At 41.0% G+C, this 21,061-nt stretch overlaps 1 protein-coding gene across 8 annotated transcripts in view; it reads left to right on the top strand.

Moving 5' to 3' along the window:
• ATF7IP (activating transcription factor 7 interacting protein) overlaps positions 1 to 21,061 on the top strand; it is a 168,292-nt gene that overhangs the window by 73,056 nt on the left and 74,175 nt on the right. For all 8 annotated transcript variants that reach the window (XM_084634324.1, XM_084634326.1, XM_084634327.1 and 5 more), the window contains exons 3-4: positions 19,459 to 19,551; positions 20,901 to 21,046. In XM_084634324.1, coding sequence (XP_084490450.1) covers positions 19,459 to 19,551; positions 20,901 to 21,046 — 239 coding nt within the window. The remainder of the gene's footprint in view (positions 1 to 19,458; positions 19,552 to 20,900; positions 21,047 to 21,061) is intronic.

Here is a 21,061-nt window from a genome sequence, read left to right as displayed (position 1 = left end):
ATGGGGTAAGGCCATTGTTAATAAAGTAATGAGCTTTGCAGAAGAAAAATGATGAACTTTGCCAATTTTGAGTTTCTTCTTAAAATATGAATAGCTGATTTAAGCAGAGCAATTAATTGAGCAGCCAGCAGAAGAACAAGTTGAAAGTACTAATAAATGTCTTGACTAGGTTCAAGCTCTGCTTAGGTACAGTGGAAAGGTTTGGCTGAAATGTCAGGCAGCCTTTGCATGGCCCTGGCAGAAGTTAAAGGTGCAAGGGTCATGCTTTAATTAATACCATTGATGTAAGGCCTGGCTTCAGTGCTCCCCTTTCTTGCAACGTGCACGATATACCCCTTCCCTCACATTACAGTGGGGAGGAGATCCGGAAGGAGGCAGTGGAGTTGACACAGTCACCTCCACCTGCTGTATCCCAGTTAGGGATTCTCCAGGGACAATTTGATTGCCTCAGGTTTATTTTGTCATGCTTAATTTATCATACAAATATTGAAATACAGCAGAAATATTTTTTTTAAAATATATGCATCGTTCTACTGCTGCTCCTCCACTTGCATGCCCAAAATGGAGGACAAAGGTATAAACTGAAAAACTGAGATTACCCCAGCACAGGTAATTGAAAAATTTAACAGCACTCCAAAACCGGAATGATCTCTCTCAAAAATGATGGTGGGTTGAGATTTAAACCTTTAGTTACAGTGCTTAAGATGAAGTTTTGTTGCTGTTTTAAAAAAAAAAAAAAGAAGAAAGGAAAAAAAAACACTCCAGAGATGCATAATTAAAGATGGATCTAAGTTGGAGAAAAATATACGTAATGTATGGGATTGATAGAACCAGGTTTTTGGGAATATGGTTTGCAGCTCTGCCTTTCTTGTTAAAGTGGATGTTACAAATATTAGAGACAATGCAGTGACTGAGAACCCCAAAAATATGGGAACTAGAAAATCCTGGCTAATGAAAATAATTAGAGAGGCAGTGAACCAAAGTTATTTCTACTTGAGATCAATGGGGCATTGCCAGAAATGACTTCAATGAATAAGGAACCATATACCACTTTTAGAAGATGATAGTCTAGAGACTCTACCAGGCTAGTCATAATTTACTATTTCTATAGTACCTAAAACAGTATGAGATGTTCCAGAGATGTAGGAAAACAGATGGTTGTCTCAAATAAGTTGCAGTCTAAATGGAAAACTTACTGATCAGAGCTGGAAGGCAACAAAAAAACTATTATATTAATGTCAAATAAAAGAACAAAAGAGCACACATTTAAGGGAATTAAGGGCCAAAAATGTAAGCCATTTAAGTAAATATCTTTACAAAGACTGTAGTTAACAATTGGAGTAAACTACCCTGTGTGGAGATAATCTGATTACAAATAAAAAATTTTTTGATAAAAGCATAACATTACTACTATTGTCCTAGAGCAGTGAATAGCACAACATTTAACAAAGCATAGGCATGAAGGACGATGCAAGGGGATGTGGAAGGTGTTAACAGCTTACTAATCTTACGATATGCAACATATGGCAGCATTGAAGGGGAGCTCAGTTTTCTGGAGTTTGGGAAACACTGAAATAATTAGAATAAAGAGTGTTAAAAATATGTTGGATATTTGAAGGAAAGAAGAAAATAACTAAACATGCTAAGGCAACAGGCAGTATTGGCATGTTAATATCCTGGTCTTTTCCTCTTCTGGAATGCATATACTCCTATTTTACTTATTCTTCTCAGGTCTCATGTATCTTGAGAATGCTTGTGGTCTGTAGTATTTTATGGATTAGCACATTTTGTGCTGTCTAGAAGACTCTGGAAAAGCTGTTCAAAGCAGTGTTCACAGAAAGGAAGGGATACGTGTTATCATATAATATTTAAACATTAGTTAGTTTCATTCTTCTAAAATAATGGAGGATTTAGCTCTCATTGACCATCTATCTTGAGAAATAGCTAACTTTCTAAAGTTTCCACTTTGCCAGTATGCATCAATGCATCAAGATGTTTAAAACTGTGAGCTGCCCAAGGCAGAGACTTGCCATTTTTATCTGTCTGTAAGCTGCCATGTGCACCTGTGGTGTTATATAAATAATTCATGGGAAACTTCAGTGTCAACATACATGTGCCAAGGCTCTATTATGGGTTAGCCATTAATTGTCACTCATGTGAAGCTCTGAATAGTGCTTCATGGTGTGATTTACAGCACAGTTATTCTATGCAGCTATTTCTTTTGTACAATTGAGTTGACTTGTCTTGATCATTGAGGGAGGATTTAACTGATGTTGGGCCTAATACATTCCAACAGGAATTTTTAAGTGTTGAGTATGCTAAGATCGTGTTGACTACGTGGATAAACTCTCTAATTATTTTGTTGATGTTGCAGACTCATGGTCTCTCTACCATGCACTGTGCTTATGCTGCGTGGAATTATACCATGTAGAAGCATACACAAATAACTGGTTTCCCCTATGAACTATATAAGAACCACCATGTTTAAGGGCAAACTTAAAAAGACATCAGAAATCTCAGTGAAATGGTCAGGTTCCCACTAAATCTTTAAGACATCTGAAGAGGGGTAAGTGGGGTGTCCTTTCCGATGATATAACTTTCCCTGGTAATTTAAACTGCCTTTGCAGTCCCTTTTGAATTTGAAAGGAAAAGTTTTTGAATGGCAGTTCCCTCCTCCTTCTTGCCTACCCAGAATGGAGGAAATTCACCCAACCCTAGACTAAAAAGTAATGGGGGCTTATCTGCATTACTGTCTAGTTTGTGGTGAGAGGGGGTACTGACATAAGGAAAGAGGAGGAGGTCATTTGGCTCATGTTCACTTGGAGATGCTTTTTGGGAGTGGAATATCTCACTAATTCAGTGCAAGTTCTGGACAAAGAAAGAATAATTTTGGATGGGGAAAGCTGGGAATCCCAGATCCCCTCTCATATACACTATAAACATACTGCTGCATCCACAGGTAAAGCAGGAGGTGAAGCCTTAAAAACTATCCAGCTTCATTCCCTGCTCATGTTGTGGTCCCTAATATATAGAATTGCAGAAGCAAGTTCACGTATGTAAGACTTCAGGCTCATGCAGCAACTCGTCAACCCAAGATTCTTTCCGCACGCTCTCATAAGCCTCTTTGTTCATGCTGCTAAAGGCTTACAATGTATGGTTTTCCTGTGACTGTGGGAATGGAATCTCAACCCCAGGAGACAAGGGGCAATAGTGGGGTGGAGAAGAGTTGGGTTAAGAAAAAAAAAGTTAAAACGAAAAAAGACAAGAAGGAAAAAGAGAGGAACAGGGCAGGGGGTGGGGGAAGAGAACCCAGCAATTGTCAGGCATGGCATAAAAGGAACTTGGGGGGAGGGGAGAAGAGATGTCCATTTGTCAACCTTTCCTGAAGGTTGGGGGGAGGATAGCTCAGTGGTTTGAGCATTGGCCTGCTAAACCCAGGGTTGTGAGTTCAGTCCTTGAGGGGGGGCCATTTAGGGATCTGGGGCAAAAATTGGGGATTGGTCCTGCTTTGAGCAGGGGGTTGGACTAGATGACCTCCTGACGTCCCTTCCAACCCTGGTATCCTATGATTCTAAGGGGGAGGGTTTCAACAAAGAGTTGAACTCCTTTTAACCTTCAGATAGCAATCTATTAACAAAGAAAAACTTTTGGTACCTAGCTCCCAGGGGGTGATTCTGATTTTCCCCAAAATTGAGAAAACCTCAAAGGTTTTGTGACATGAAACTCAAAACGCTTAGTGAATGTCACTTCTTTTATAAGCATATTTATTCCTCAGACATAAAAGGCACAGTTGTCAAATTAAATGCTTGCAACTTTGTAAATAAAACACAATGCACTAATCAAGTCTGCGGATTAATTAGTTAATTACTACTGGCATTGGTGCAACTAGAATTCATTTCTTACTGATATGCTGCACTCACGGGAGGGACACAAAGGGGGAGCACCAGCTAAAGATGGGGGGCACGTGACTCCTCACGTGACTTCTTCCTAGCCCAGGGCCATGCACTCTCCCCGTCCCTCCCTATGATCCATCCCACGTTACCTGTGGGGTGCTCTGACCTCGCGCTGCGCCAGAGACTTCTGAACCACAGGGCTCTCTGGAACTGCAGCAGTGAAAGGAACAGAACGTGGGGCTACTGGGTGCAGCTGTACCGCCCCCAGCCCTGTTCTCCAGCGGGGCTGCTGTTCAGACCCCAGTCAGGACTTGAGACGCAGCTGCATGGAAGGGCTGGGGGCGGGGATGGGGCGGTACAGCCGCGCTGGAGGAGCTGCTGGTGTAGGGCCACCGTTCTGCTTCTCCTGTATCTTTCCGGTATAGAGTACCGGCTATAAATATCTTACCGGTACAGCGGACCGGATCGCCATACTTGCACTATTGACTACAGTATTGGTCTTTTGTAGCTTCACTTAAATACAGATACACTTTCACCAAATTATTTTGATTTTCAGTACATGGCCTACTATCAAATCTTAACCAAACCAATCCAAATGTGCTAACATGTCCAGTCAGTACTTTGCTGGATGGACAGGAGCACTTGTCTCTGAAGATACCACTATAGTCCAATAAAAAAAATTGTGGCGTTCAATGTCAGAGCCCTGGTCAGATGACTCAGTCGCAGGGGATTCAGGCTTCAGGGCTAAAAATTGCAGTGTAGATATTCGGGCTCAAACTGGAGCCATGGCTTTGAGTCCCACTCCTCACAGGGTTTCAAAGCCTGAGCTCAGCCTGATCACAAACATCTACACTGTAATTTTTAGCCCTGCAGCCTGAGTCCCACGAGCCTGGGCCAGCTGCGGCCATGCTGTGAGTCTTTTTTGTTCTGATGTATACATACCCTTAAATTTACAGAATTCCGAAGTCACTGTACTGTCTTCAGTGATTTAACTATCATAATTTATCACCATTTTGATGCAATGAACTGTGAAACAGCCTCTTTCAGAAACATAGATTTGGAGTGGAATGCTGCATCTTCAATTTTAAATGATTGGAAATGAAGGAGGACTCTCAGGCTATATCTACACTACCACTTATGTTGGTATAACTTATGTTGCTCAAGGGTGTGAGTAAGCCACCTTCCTGAGCAACATAAGTTACACTGATACAGCGCTATGAACATACCTACTGCCACCCTGCTGCCAATTAAGCCAACGGGAGAGCTCTTCTGTAGGCTTAGAGTGGCTACAGTAGAGAGCTTACAGTGGTGCCGTAGCCTCAGAATTATGTCCTATCAGCCACATTTCAGCCTCTTTTCTGTTCTGGGCGCTACATACGACTTTTCTATTTGTGATCACTCATATTGACTAAATCATGGAAAGGTTCTGTGGTTTCTCTGGATATTTCTGGACTTTGCCTTGTATGGTTCTAGTTCTTTGTGATTAATTACATCAAGCTGGAGTTCCACTGAGACCACAACAGTGGTTTTGTGTTCTGTAATCTTTCCAGGCCTTCAGAAACCATCTTAGTTGCTGTTTTAAACTTAATGTGGATTACCTTTAAATCAAAGATCCAGGGTCCCACTGCAAATTGCAGACTGTTTCTGATGATTGGATGTAAATATAGAAAAAAAATTTTCCTGAGAATATTGGGATACTGGGACCTCAGTCCTTTTATTTATTTTATTTATTTTTCAGTCAGTCAATCAATCAAGCAGCTGATTATGATTACAGAAGAATAATTTAGCTTCCACAATATGATTTAAAACTGTTTTAAGTATGACTTCTGTTTCAGTGAGCTTTAAATAATGTGCTGAACACCCATTAACCAGAAGTTAAGAAAGATATCTAATCTTTTCCATTTTATTTCTGTTTTCTGTGCAGTTGCCAGAGACCACCATATAATACTTTTCTCTGTATTCTTGGGTGGCATCTTCATCTATTTGGACACAACATTTTGCATTTTGCAGCTTTTTTTTCTTTTTTTTTTTTCTTTTCAGATAAAAAAACAGTAGTACAAAGTAAAAACACTCCATTTGCTGAAAGGGTGCTGTAGCCATTATTGGGTCATTTCTCATGCTTGACCAGCAATCTTGCATCAGGGTCAGTGTTTCTTTAATTTTTCCTTTCTACTCACTTGCCACATATCTAGTAGTCAACCCGTGAGTTTGAATATGTCTGAGAAGTATATTCAGAACGAAGTGCTTCAACCACTTTATTGCTTTTTTGCACTGTATTGAAGGTGGTGGTGATGTAAAAGTATGCTGCAATTCACTTACCAAGTTAAGACTTCACCTTTTCAGCTGATTTTTATGGCACAATCGGAGCATGCCATGGGTGTTGAAGATGAACAGAGGCTGCTCCTGAATGACGCTGGAGTTGAAGAGCTGCCGAAAGCACAGGAACAAGGATTTAAACTATCATTGGTGGCTGTTTCAATTATGATACTGACACAGAACATGTATGACTTGCAGGATCATCAAACTCAGTATTTTGCTCTTTGATTTCTGTGGGAAGAGTTCTGTTCATTGGTTCATTTGGTCTTAAAAATCTGAAGAAACATATTTTCTCTACAATTTGAGATGGGAATAAATGCTTTCTGTTTTTCTGAATAGCAATTCTTTAAACGGTTTACGTTTCATTTTTTGACAAATTATCTATTTTTTGTAACTTTGGTCCATTTAGTAGTCTGTTTGCTACCACTTCTTTCTACATAAATTCATACATTGATGTTAGTTAATCACTGAACACGAATTACCCATTTGCAGTATTGATCAGCAGCTTTCACATACGTTACAGTTAGAAAGGAAACAACCACTTAGTGAATTAAATACTGTAAAAACCATAGTCTGAAAATTGTGTTATCAGAAGCTCTGTCCACCTTCTAGAAGCTTTTAGATTCTTGCAAACCATGTCTCCTTAGCAGATTATAGCTCTACCCACTTTCCTCTTTTTCTGCTTCCAGTAACCATTGACTCCTCTCTTTAGATGTCAATGACTCTGTCCATTCCCTGTTCCTTTAGGCTTCTAGATCCTGCAAACACTTTTATACATGCTTAACTTTTGCTAAAAGTTAATCCCTTGTAGTCAATGAAACCCTTCATGCTAGTGTAAAATTACATACCTGCTTAAGTGTTTGCAGGATCAGGGCCATAGTTTTCAATATATGCCTATAATAGTTTTGTAAAATTCAAGTACCAATACTGGTAGTGGCATTAAAAAAACTCCTCATTTTACATTTTAGTTCATTGTACATTGTATCTAAAGTTTCAGTACCACAAATTTTCAAACCTGTTTTTCGAAACAGGCTATGATTCTCTCCTTGGATGTACAAACACTGTATCAAGTAGGAGTAAATATTGGAGCCTTCTACTTCATTCTCCTGTACCTGGAATTTTCTCAGGACTTCTTCGAGACCGTGTATGGCCTTACAGCCTTTGCCCTGAAGCCATTTGAAATCACAGGTTGGGTGTCCTGTGGATCCGACATCTGGGATGTTAGGTTTTTCCATGTGATGGTAGGAAAGTGTGAGGTGTAGGGCCTTGCCCCACTTCCTCCTCTTCCTGATCCTAAAATCTTCTCTTTATGTTCTCTCCCACCGTCCATCTCCACGCTTGATCCGTTTTTGTTGAATTACTTGGATCAGTACTTAGAGCTCTCCGATAAATTCCTCTGTTAAGTGTCCCTTGCTTCACTTTGTAAATTGAGTTCAAGTATAGTCTCTATGGGTGTTCCACCTCAGGATACATGCCCACCTGTGCACTCTTGATCAGAGATTTTAGTTAGGAGTGTCCATGGATCCATGCCTGCACACAGTACACCCTCATGGTCTGATATGAGGCTTTGTAGGGAGGGGCAGACCTGCCACGCCACTCCAGTACCTTCTCAACCACGTTTGACTTGAGATGGAATGTTGTGGTGTCTGCTGTTCACCTTACAGCTGCTGCCTTATCCTTTATAGCCTTTATATTTTTCTTTATTTTTTCTCAGTATTCTGTTTAATTTTTGTTTTTGTTTAAGTACAGATTTGTGCTTTTGGGGCAGTATCTCCACAACTCTACTGCCTCCCCTCCCTCCACACACTTTTTTTTTTTCCTGGCCAGGTCATTCTTCACCCTTCTCCTTTTTGTTTGTTTGTGGACTCCCTGCTTGGGTTATGCCAAAGACCCTGGTTTACAAACTTTGTCAGACCTTCCACAGGCCTTTCCCCCTTAGTGACGGACATCTCAACTGCCTCTAAGAGTATTTATGTCCCATCAAAGTGCCTGGTCTGCTCTGGGTTTAGGGGCAGCTCTTGGAAGTTGAAAGAAGATAGATTGAAGCACCTCCTGATGGAGCATTGTTGAAACTTGCAGGGTTCCCTTCCCCCCTGTACATTGGCCTCTACTGTTCAGACTACTCCAGTGACTTCATCCTCAGTAAGCAGAGAGCATGGGGAGCTTTGGAAATGAAGCATTCCTAGAGGAAGAAAATCATTCCCCATACAGAGAATTCAAAAGAAGGGGAAAGTCATCTCTGAGGCCAAGGAGACCTCACATCCAGGTATGGGTACTGCTGAGGCTTCTGTGGGCCCCAGTACCTAGATGCTGGCACCCACCAAAAAGTCTTCTGGTACATTCCACACTGAGAAGTCTTCTAGCAAACCACACCAAACAGCACCATCAGATATCTCCACACAGGACTCTTCTAGGAGCACAGACTGTTCTCAAAAGCCTTCAATGTATGCTCCTGTACCATCCTCTGCACTGTCTCTGGTACCATTTGAGGTCCTGGTGGAGCACTATCCAGCCTGTTTGGTAACAGCCAAGTTCTTCTTCCAGGAAGATCTTCTAGTTGCTGAAGAACCTGGATCTTCCCTCTAAAAGGGGTACTGAAGAGGGATCCCTCATTGATCTCAGTTTTTCAGTCATTGCTAGTGTACCCCAATACAAAGATTTGGCCACCAGAATCAACATGATTGCTAGCCCCTCAATCTCTTGTACTGTTCTGGCTCTCAACACCAATGCCAGGGGCTCCTCCGCTGGACACAGGTAGATACCTCTTTTGATTCAGAGATTTCTATGCAGGACTCTATTTCTTTCCCATTTCAATCTTCCTCTCTGGATGTATTTCCCATAGAGAAGACCCCCAGGAACCAGCAGTTCATGCCAGCCTCAGCAGGAACAACTTTGGGCTCCTGCTCTTTTTCACTATGCAACACTACAGTGGGCTCTCTGGAACCCATGGGCTCCTTATGGTGACCTTCTGCAAAAGGCCCCATCCAGACCAACAGTCACTGGTACAGCAGGACACCCGTTGTCGTCGTGTCATCCCCCGCCCCCCCGAAGAAGACCTCTAAAGGAGAAGGAGCTAATGGTAGACGAGGAGACAATACTGGCGAACAAGGTGTCCTCCCCCTGATTCTGCCCTACCACCATCTTATGTAGATGATATCTGGGCCTTTCCAGACCTGGGTAAAAGAATAGCAGAGGCACTTCAGGTACCCTTGGAGGAAATCCAGAAGAGACAACACTGCATTCTGTCCCCCATGCAAGGTTGCCTTACCCATTAATGAGCATTATAGTCACCAGCCCACACTGTCTGGCAGATATCTGTGACCATCTCACCCACTTGCAAGTGGGTCGACCAAAAATATTGCCAAGGGTCTGGAGTACTTTTTTCTTCTGTCCCACCTCCAATTTCTTGTAGTGGATGCTGTCAATGAGAGAACAGACAAGCTTCTGGACCTTTTAGGCCATAACAGCTACTCATCAGCTGCTCTCCAACTTAGGATTGTGAACTGTCAGGCCCTGATGTCAAAATGTGATTTCACAATATATGGTAAATTTTCAAGTTTTATTGATAATTTGCCCTAACACCAAAGAAAACTGTTTAAAGTCCTCATCTCAGAAAGCCAGATGATTGCAAAAACTTCCATACGAGCTTTCCTTGGCGCTGCTGGCACAGCCTTGTGTTCAATGGCTACCACCACTGTCATGCATCCAGGCTCCTGGCTGCAAGCTTACAGCTTTCCCAGGGTAGTACAGAAAAGTGTGGAGGAACCTTCTCTTTGAAATGCCTAAACTCTTCAGTCGTGGCAGCAGTGGCTCTCTCCAATCTCAAAGATTCTGTGGCTACTCTGCAATCCCTCAGGATCTAAACTTGATGCTCTCAACTAGTACAGTGCCAGACCTACACCAGACCTGCAGTTCCCTGCAGAAAGAGGTCTAGATTTCAAAAAAGGGGCCCTCTTTAATGGTGAACTCCCAGTCGGTGACCTTCTCCAAGTGGCTATTTTGACTAGTTGGTCAAGGGTCAAAATCCATTCCCTACTCCAGTTCTCTCACTGCACAAAACCACCCTTCCTCCACCATTTGGGAACAATCTCCTATTTTCTATCTTTCTGGGAGCTCATCACATCAGAGAGTGGGACTACAGGTGGATTTCAGTGGAATATTCCATCCAATTCAACCCATCCCTCCTTCCCATCCTCCATCCCCGTCCCTCTTCAGAGGCACTTCTCATGAGGGACTCCTAAGGCAGGAGGTTCAATCTCTCCTACTTCTTGGAGTGATTATTCATCTCTCCCCAGATTCATTGATAGAGGGTTCTATTCTAGGTAATTCTTGGTTCCCAAGAAAAAAGGCTGATGGAGACCAGTCCTTGACTGCAGGACTCTGAACATATTTATCATTTTGCAGCACTTCAGAGTTGTAATTCTAACAATAATAATTCTGGAAACTAGTTCACCACTCTTGACCTCCAGGATGTACACCCATCGCCTACAGTTTGTCATTGGGCAAGGATTGTTACCAATACAGTGTTCTCCCATTTGGCTTTTCAATCACCCCAAGAGCCTTTACAAAGATCCACTGTGGTCAGCCTCATCTACTGACTTCAGCTGATACCACAATCTTGCCTGCAGCTATTCGGCCAGATGTTAGCCTGTACATTTGTGACACCCTATAAGAGACTGCACTTCGAGCTCCTTCAGGCCTGGCTCAAGACTGGCCCAGCAGGCGCAGTCTTTCCAAGTAGGCACCTTACCACCAGTAGTTCTCAGCTCCCTTCAGTCACGGAAGGATCATTACAGAGATTGTGTGGGAATCCCCTTTTCATGTCCACCCCATCAAGGGTCATCACTATACCTTACAACTGGAATAAGGTGTCCATCTTCAGGACTTCACAGCACAGGGGAAATGGAGTCACCAGGAAGTATTCCTCGCCACATCAGTAATCTTAGACTCCGGGCAATTCTCTATGCTTGCCATCATTTCCTACTTAACACCAGGAGCCACTGTATCAGAGTATGCCACTCTGTTGTCCAGCAGAGTTGTACTTCAGGGCATTGTGGTTGAGAAGGAACTGGAGTGGCAGCAGGTCTGCTTCTCCCTATATACCTTCATGCCGGAGCATGAGGATATGTAGGGGGCAAGCATGGACCTACAGAGGCTGCTAACTAATATCTCTGGTCAAGAGTGCATGGGTTCACGCACATCCTAATGTGGAGCACCCATAGGGACAAATGCCTTGAAGAATTCAAGTTACTGTGCAGGTAAGTAACCACTGTTTGTGGCCCTTTTCAGTAATATACATACCTAGGACTTTATAACAATACGTTGTTCTTCAAAACTGAGTGCCCAGTTCCATCATGAGAAGTCAATTAGTCTCCCTTCCTTCTGCCCTTTATCCCTCCTACCCAAAGAAAAGAGGTGGTGGTCCTTTTAGGACCATAAAATTCTGATTCCACCAACTCAGGATGTTAGACTGTTTTGAATCCTTCTTTGTGCTCTAGTAAGGCCCAAAAAGAGGCAAAAGCCCTCTAGATCTGACTTGACTTAAAATGGATTTGACTTTGTATGAAAAGTTTTTGAATGCTGAGGGATTCTCTTGTCCCCTAGGGGTCAAAATCTTTTAAACTAAGATGATGTTAAACTTTTGGGTGGGGCGGGAGTCTGCCTCTGCCAAATAGATTTGTCAGGTAGCATTCTGACCCTTTGTTCACAGTTGTACGCATCGCTAGGGTACAGCCATGGGTACTTGCTTGGTCTCAGCGTTGGTGCATTTTTGAGTGTTACTGTCTGAAGCCATAGATCCTAGTTCTTTTCCGTACTGTGTGGATACTAGGTATTGACAGACAAAGCCCATTGATCATATTGGTGGATTATCCAAAGAAAAAAACACATTTTTTCTTTCTTCCTGTAAACTGAATTTTTAAAACTTTTTGTTCATTTTTGGTTGCATTTCTTTGCGGGCGTTGGATATGGTGGAATTTGGACTAGTATGATGAGCCATAACTGCTGCCGGAAGGGTTAGACTTAAAATCTTTTAGAAAATGTAAAAAGAAAGACAAGGTGCTTATGGATGCATCTGTAAGTGTTTCACACAAATAGTAATACCACCTAACTCTCATAGTGCTTTTCATCAGTAAATCTGAAAGGAAGCTGTAGCTGAAAAGGAGGTACAAAAATTCTTTCTCTTTTCTCTCTGCCTCCTGCAATTAACATTTTCAGATCATAGGTGAGATCGTCAAGTGCTGTGGCTCCAGTGCAATCAATGGGCAGATGACGACAAGCTCTAAGTCCTTCTAATCAGGAGAAGCTGATGCTATCTTCCAGCTGCTTCATCCAAGAAATACATTTCTGGAAGAACAAAATGGGTTCAAGCTCTACCTAAATGAAATGGAGGTGATACTAATAGGAAAGTGGAACTAACTGGCAGAAACCCTGGAAGCACTTTACTGAGAGCATCTGCCCCTCCATTTGTCAGGATGATATCTTCTTCAAGTCCTACTGAACATACTGCTTGCTCCTAGACACGCACATAGTGGTAGTGGCCAGAAATACGTTGCAACCCTTCCTCTCCGATACGGTCCTAGCCATGGTCATGTCTAGGGCGGACTTCTACAGTGCTCTCTAAGGAGGAAAGTGTCACACAGACACACAGACTTCCAACTAGCACAACACACACAACCTGTCACCTAGGACAAGCAAGTCAATGAGAGCATATCACACCAATGGGCTACTGGCTCCCCGTCTGGATCACTTTCAAGAGCCTGACCTTCAAAACATGCAGGGTATTAGGAGCAGCTAATTTCTGCTATCCTACAAGAGCACATTTATCACTAGGGTCAATACAATTTACAGTTCCTAGTGCAGAATAAAAGGGGCATTCTCATTGGTGGGTCCCTAGTTATGGAATTCCCTATTCTTGGAGATCAAGCTGAGCTGGAATGTTGACATGTTTTAGAGAACAATCCAAGCTGTGTTTTTACTCAAGCCTTCCTTCACTAAAGAAGGGTTCTAAATCATCCAGCGACATTTCCTTCATAATATATCATTCAAAAAATTTCAGAAATTTAATATGTTCTAAGGAGGGGCACAGAGTATTGTGCTAATCAGACTGTAATAATGCTGGATTCATTGTATTATAGTGCCTAGATATAGTGATTGGCACATTAAAATTTCTTTAGAGATGCATGTTCAGTTCTTGCTCCTGGGCTTTCTCTCTCATCTCTCTGGCCACAATATTTGTAAAATATATCTATTGACTTTTTACATCAAATATGGAGACTCCTATTCAGGCAGTTATTTTAAACAAGCCCCCAGGTAGTGTAGTGTATATTGATCTAAATTCTGTGGCAAGGCTCTCCAGTTTACTAGTAAGAGCTGCACTGAATGCTAGTATAATGTTAATATATTCAATCATAACATAAGAATGGCCATACTGGGTCAGACCAAAGGTCCAGTTTAGCCCAGTATCCTGTCTTCTGAAAGTGGCAATGCCAGGTGCCCCAGAGGGAATGAAGAGAACAGGTAATCCTCAAGTGGTCCATTCCCTGTAGCCCATTCCCAGCTTCTGTCAAACAGAAGTTAGGGACACCACCCCTGCCCATCCTGGCTAATAGCCATTGTTGGACAATTTAATAACCTGCAGTTTTATTTTAAATAATTCTAAAATATACACTACAAAGCTAAAATCAATGCTCCACTCCTGAACAGTTTTGAGCCCCGAATGGCAGCCTCCTTGCTCCATATGTATTGGATCTCTGTCATGGCCTAACCTAATCCTCCTGCTTGACCTCATTTTCTTAGGGACTTCTCAGTAATTGTGGGCATAGGAGAAAAGGAGTAAGAAGCCATGTAAGTTTCCACCTACCTTCTGGAATCCTCAAAACACAACCCTTTTTCTGCTATCTTTACCATGCTCAACCAACATTTCACCTGCCGCTCCTGAGTGTCTGTGTATTATTCACAGCTTTCCCTACAAGGGGGGAGTTCATTTGTTTGTACTTCTGCAACTACTGCTGCTCTAAAAGGACAACAAGAGGGAGATTCTTTTGGTTTAAGAACACAGGCACTGAACCTCCACAACGAGTGTCCATACAGAACTCCTTCCAGAAGTTTTTGGGTGTGTTTTTTATTTCACTTGACCAGCATAATGAGAAGAATGCAGGCATTTTTTAAGCTGAATTTAAGCAGGAATTTTTAATTTTCAACACACTGTGCCTAGTAGTCAATCTTGTTGAACAAGTGTCACTGACCCCCTGCATTCACCACCTAAGATGGCTGTAACAAATGCCTTCCCTTCTTGGAGATCTTCAAGATCAAGTCCTCAAATGCTCATTACAAGAGGAGTTACCCCTGCTCAGCCTCCATGCAAAGGGGTTAATGCTGTTTCTCCATCAAGGAGTACCACTTCCTGAAAATCTGGAACATCTGCCCCTAATCTTCCTCAGCCAATTCTACACTTACTAACCTGGTGGGTAAAACTGGAATCTTTATGAGGAACATATAGCTCTCACATCCAGATGGAATAGTCCTCACAATATATTTCAGTTTGATGGGCTTTGGGTTTCACTTTGTCTCTTACTTAGTTCACAGTATGGACGAGTTTGGGAGCACAGCTACTCTTTTTTTATATGTGAAATATGAGTAGTAAGGAGAGTCTTGCCTGATATAAAATACTTAGCTTGGTGTAGGACTGGGCGGGGAAGTAATTCTGACCAAATCAGACAACTCAATTAGGGTAGTCCTCCTCAGCAATCAGCATGATAACATAACATGATACATCTATTGCATAGTTCTGGGCAGAACACATCCATGGAATCTAACACCATTTCATATCACTGGATGAAGTATGGGACAAACATCTGGTGGAAAACCTAAGCGGGTAAAACAATCACACAGAAAATTTGGCCTTTCATTCAGAAACCTTGTAAATGTTGAGCAACCATTGAGGAATACCAGATGAATACTAGAATTCACCTACACCTCTAGTACACCCCCAGAATTTTCCAAACTTGAGTCTAAAGGTAGAACCCTAATGCCTTATTTAGGCACCTAAATAAGAGGCCAGATTTTCCAAAGGGTTGAACACCTGCAGCTAAATATTAACATAGGTACTAGGCCTGTCAAGCGATTAATCAATAATAGAATACCATTTATTTAAATATTTTTGGATGTTTTCTACATTTTCAAATATATTTATTTCAATTACAGCACAGAATACAAAGTGTACAGTGCTCACTTTATATTTATTTTTTGATTACAAGTATTTGCACTGTAAAAAGACAAAAGAAATAGTATTTTTCAGTTCACGTAATACAAGTACTGTAATGCAATCTCTTTATCATGAAAGTTGAAATGTAGAATTATGTACAAAAATACTGCATTCAAAAATAAAACGATGTAAAATTTTAGAGCTTGCAAGTCCACTCAGTCCTACTTTTTGTTCAACCAATCGCTCAAACAAGTTTATTTACATTTACAGGAGATAATGCTGCCTGCTTCTTGTTTACAATGTCCCCTGAAAGTGAGAGCAGGTGTTCTCATGGCACTGTTATAGCCAGCGTCACAAGAGATTTACGTGCCAGATGTGCATGCTTCAACCACCATTCCAGGGGACATGCATCCATGTTGATGACAGGTTCTGCTCGAAAACCATCCAAACCAGTGCGGACCGATATATGTTCTTTTTTGTTATCTGAGTCAGAAGCCACCAGCAGAAAGTTGATTTTTCTTTTTTGGTGGTTCAGGTTCTGTAGTTTCCGCATCAGAGTGTTGCTCTTTTAAGACTTCTGAAAGCATGCTCCCTACCTCGTCCCTCTCAGATTTTGGAAGGCACTTCAGATTCTTAAATCTTGAGTCAAGTGCTGTAACTATCTTAAGAAATCTCACATTGGTACCTTCTTTGCGTTTTGTGAAATCTGCAGTGAAAGTGTTCTTAAAATTAACATGTGCTGGATGATCATCCGAGACTGCTATAACATGAAATATATGGCAGAATGTGGGTAAAACAGAGCAGGGGACGTACAATTCTCCCCCAAGGATTTCAGTCACAAATTTAATTAACGCATTATTTTTTTAACAAGCGTCATCAGCATGAAAGCATGTCCTCTGGAATGGTGGCTGAAGCATGAAGGGGGATATGAATGTTTAGCATATCTGGCACGTAAATACCTTGCAATGCTGGCTACAAAAGTGCCATGCAAATGCTTGTTCTTACTTTCTGGTGACACTGTAAATAAGAAGAGGGCACATTATCTCCTGTAAATGTAAACAAACTTGTTTTTCTTAGCGATTGGCTGAACAAGAAGTAGGACTGAGTGGACTTGTAGCCTCTGAAGTTTTACATTGTTTTGTTTTTGAGTGCAGTTATGTAACACCAAAAACTCTACATTTGTAAATTGCACTTTCAGGACAAAGATTGCACTACAGTACTTGTATGAGGTGAATTGAAAAATACTATTTCTTCTGTTTATCGTTTTTGCAGTGCAAATATTTGTAATCAAAATATACACTTTGATTTCAATTACAACACAGAATACAAGATATATATGAAAATGTAGAAAAAATCCAAAATATTTAATAAATTTCAATTGGTAGTCTCTTGTTTAACAGCGCAATTAAAACTGCGATTAATTGCGGTTAACTTTTTTGAATTAATTGCATGATGTAACTGAGATTGATTGACAGCCCTAGTAGGTACCTAATTTTTAAGCATCCAAATTGGAAAGTTTGGGCAAGAGTGCTGCAACTGTTTAATTTAGAGGCCATATATGTGGATGTGAATTAGCCATCATGGTTATGCCTTCCCTCTGGTACCTTCCTAATTCTCATGGTTGTTAGGAAAACAAGGAAAGACAATGCTCAGATCATCTTGGTGGCAGAAGATTGAAACTACAGGGCCTGGTACACCACACTGGTTTGGTACTTTTAGATTGTAGTAGAGAGTCACCTTAGAAATGGATGGATGATTTTTGGGATAGGCATTCCTTCCTAAAACGTTAAAACTTTTATCCCTGGGTTAAATTTTTCATCCAGACTTACAATGTTCTCTAAATCAATGGTTGTTGAACAGAGAGAGAGAGAGTTGACGCTGCTAGCAATGGAGATCAATGGGGAAACCTTCCACAAGGTGTGCCTCCTCACCATACTACAGAATCTGGTCAAAACTGGTACAAAATAAATGGATCAGATTAATCAAATCTACAATGGCTAACATATTTGATTTCCTCCAGAAAGGATTGCACAAGTGTCTTGCCCTGTTGTCTGCAGTTCAGGGAAAGACTAGTGGATTATTCTAGTTTCCTTGAGACAGGATTTCCTTGTTTCCAGATTTCACAAATCCGTGCTTCTTCAGAAGCTAACTTGGAAATCCATCACTCCTCCCTAGAGTCTTTTTATCCCTTTTAATGTACTGTGCTCAGCTTTCCTAAGAGACTTCTTATCCTTGAAGTAGCGTACTGGGGGCCATAATCTGTGGCCATGCTGTAATAAGCCAGGCTTGATTTTAAATAACAAAATGTCTCTGAATAGCTCCCTTTTCTTTCAAAGGTATTCGTCTCTGACTACCTTAAACTGGAAGGATTTCCCATTTTTTGCCCCAACCTCAAAGGCCCAACAGAAAGAAGATGGCACACTCTTGGCATACGTATACCTGTAAAATTTATTAGTTCAGGACAACAAAGTGAAAAGACTCTTTCCAAAAAGGATAAACCACTTTTAAAATGAACTGTTCCTACGTGGATTAGATCTTGTATCACCACAGTCTATTATGTAGCCAGAGATCCTTGTCTTGATGGTATTTAAACCCGCTTTTGAAGAGAGTGGCTAATTTCTTGAAAGAAACCTATACTATCTTCTCCTTGCATGTTCTTTCCAGCCTTCAAACTGGACTCTTACCTTCTTAGATGAAAATTTGGTAGCTGTGTTCTGAGGCACATCATTTAATAGTTCTTCCATGGAACCTGCTACAGTGTGGCCCAGTACCACTCTGTTTGGTCATCTGTCACCAGTCTGTTGCAAGTGGACCCAATTGCTGGATCCCACATGCTTCCAGATCAGCTGAATAGAGTCCAGTCACTGTTTCTAGCTATGGGGTTTTAGGAAGGACTCCTGGGCTCAGACCTCTTGTCCAAGTCCCTTTTTTGGGATATGTGGTGCCACTGTCCTAGACCCATGAAAACAGTATCTGAGACATTTTGAGACACACCCCACCCCCAGTTGCTTACACATGCTCTTGCAGAGCTCCACTTAGATTATGAGCACCCTGAGCATCTAGTTTAACCCCTTTAAGAACAGTGAGGCAAGAAGTGCACAAAATGCCCCAGTAACAACTATGTGGGTGAAACAAAACAATCTCTGCACTCAAACTCTCTCAAAAAAAAATGATAAAAGACAAACACACTATATGAACTATGGGTGAATACTTTTCACAAAGTGATCACTATATCTGACCTCAGCCCTCATCCTCAAAGGAAACCTTCACTACACCTTCAAAAGATGAGCCTGTGAGCTTAAATTCACAACTTTGCTAGACACTAAAAATCATGGACTGAAAAGAGACTTACGACTTATTACAACAATCTATAAATTGCTAATCCCAGCCCCGCACTTTTTTAAAATATTTTCATTTTCACACTGATTACATTTCCCAGATCTGAAGAAGAGTTCTGCGTAAGCTCAAAAGCTTGTCTCTATCACCAATAGAAGTTGGTCTGATAAAAGATATTACCTCAACCACCTTGTTTCTCTTATTAGTTTAGGAATATTAAAGGTGGGGAAAAAAACTTCTCCACCTTATGGCTTCCAACAAAATCTAAATATAGATTTATTTACAAAAAGAAATATAAAAATATGAATACTTTGTTAGTGAAGAACTAAAGCTTTTGTGTACCTCTTTCATGCACATGAAAAATGCAAAGTGACATTTGGTAGGCAGCCATTTGAACATCACTTTAACTGAAACACTTTTTATTTCTTCAGTAGTATAAAGACAACTTTCAGAAAGTCAAGTGATTTTCAAGCTGTTTAAACAGAGAAGTTACTTTGTAAAGGCTTTTACTGCTTTGTACTATAGTTATTTTGACACACACACCCCACCCCATGCACACCTCTTTTCCTTTTTCAAATGGCTTTGTGCAAGTGTGCATAGGAATCCAAAGGCTCATCAGCCAAAACAAGACTGATTGGAAAGAGACTGTGGAATTATTTTATTAATGAATGTAAAGAAATAAAATTTGGTCATCTTTTGTGTTTGCAGAAGAGGTGGAAGAGGAGGAAAAAGAAAGGAAGGAACAGGATAAAGAGAGAGAAAAGGAAGAGCACAAAGAAGAAGACAGACATCCAGAGAGAAGTATGTACAGTAGAGGTGTTCGGTCTTATTGACAGGAAGAATGAAAGAATATCAGTGTAGTGTTGCTCTAGAATTAAGTTCTCAGGTTCAGCCTTTGTTTCAGTACTTTAATTTGAGACAGATGTGTTATCTAATTGAGAAATTTTTACATAATATATTTTTAAAAGTTGCAGGTTGAAGTGCATGCATGCTATTGAAGTACTGTTAACCGCATGAATGTTCCTAGTAAACTACTGTCTATGATAGTCCAGGGACAGTGCTCATTCCACTCAGAGGTTTTCTTTTGAGTTAGATTTCTACCAAACTTGCAGATACTTTCTGATGGGCACCTCAGAGATGGAACTTTTAGCATGACTGAAAATTCACAGGGAGAAAATTTGAAAGTTGACACTCTCCAGTAATCAATATCTCCTTTAAAAATACTCTTTATTCTGTAGATACTTGCACTATAATAGTATGTTAAATTAAAAGAATCAAGCTTTTCTAAACATAGGTAAATAGTTTAGGTGGTAATGCAAATTTTAAAAAATTTAAAAAGTTAGCTGTACAGTAGTTGAAAACCATGAATGTACAGATATCTGCAAGATTTGAGTTAGAGCTCATAGCATGTATGCAATAAAGTAGAGATGGAATAGAACTGTCAGGTAGACAAGTCCATCTCTCTAAACCAATATTAAACTTAATTTTTAATTTGTTTAATTTTACCCCCTTACTCCCAGTTTTCTCCTTTTGTACCAAGCTCCCTTTTTCTCTCTGTGTTTATGCTTACAATAGTCTCCATTCATTGAAGCTTAGTCAAGCTATGGTATATATACCTAGGTCTCTATAGCATGCTGTGCCGGGAGAGGGAGAGGGGCTGGCTGGGGAATCCTGCCCCGCCCCATCTCTCAGTACAGGGAATTACTGCCCTGTATATCTCTATCGGGTACAAAGGTGAGGGAAGGCCCATTTTAAAGAAGGTAAGTGAGAAGGAAAGAATGTCACTAGAATTGTCATGCATTTTGGGGCAGCAGTTTGGCAGGCTTTGTGTGCCCGAGATGGCCATGCACATTTTCATTACCTCATTTAAATTTACACAGTATGTCTCTTTAAAGTGCGATAGGTTAAATGGGTGGTGGTGGTTCTTTGGTGCATTGAATCAAAGTTCCATATTGAAGTCCACAGTGTAGAGGGTTTCTGGTTTATGAAAAAAGATAAATTTAATATCTGAGATTTTCCCCAAGATTCTGTCATCCTTTGAATGAGTGACTGGACTTGAAAGAAAGGAAGCTACTGATAGCTGTAGGATTCCTTTGGTTGCTGCTGCTGTTAAAAGATTCCTCAGCAGTCCCTGTGCCATGTGCTTCTAGGTGAAGTGTCAAGAAGGAAGCGTTCCAAATCAGAGGATATGGACAATGTACATTCTAAACGTCGTCGGTACATGGGAGAAGAGTATGAAGCAGAACTCCAAGTAAAAATTACAGCCAGAGGGGATATTAACCAGAAGCTGCAAAAGGTATACTAGATCTTG

The sequence above is a fragment of the Lepidochelys olivacea genome (genome assembly GCF_965140295.1).
Source record: "Lepidochelys olivacea isolate rLepOli2 genome assembly, chromosome: 1".
Taxonomy (NCBI): domain Eukaryota; kingdom Metazoa; phylum Chordata; order Testudines; family Cheloniidae; genus Lepidochelys; species Lepidochelys olivacea.
The sequence above is the reverse complement of the archived record's forward strand: the minus strand, read 5'-3'. Positions and strand labels throughout refer to the sequence as shown.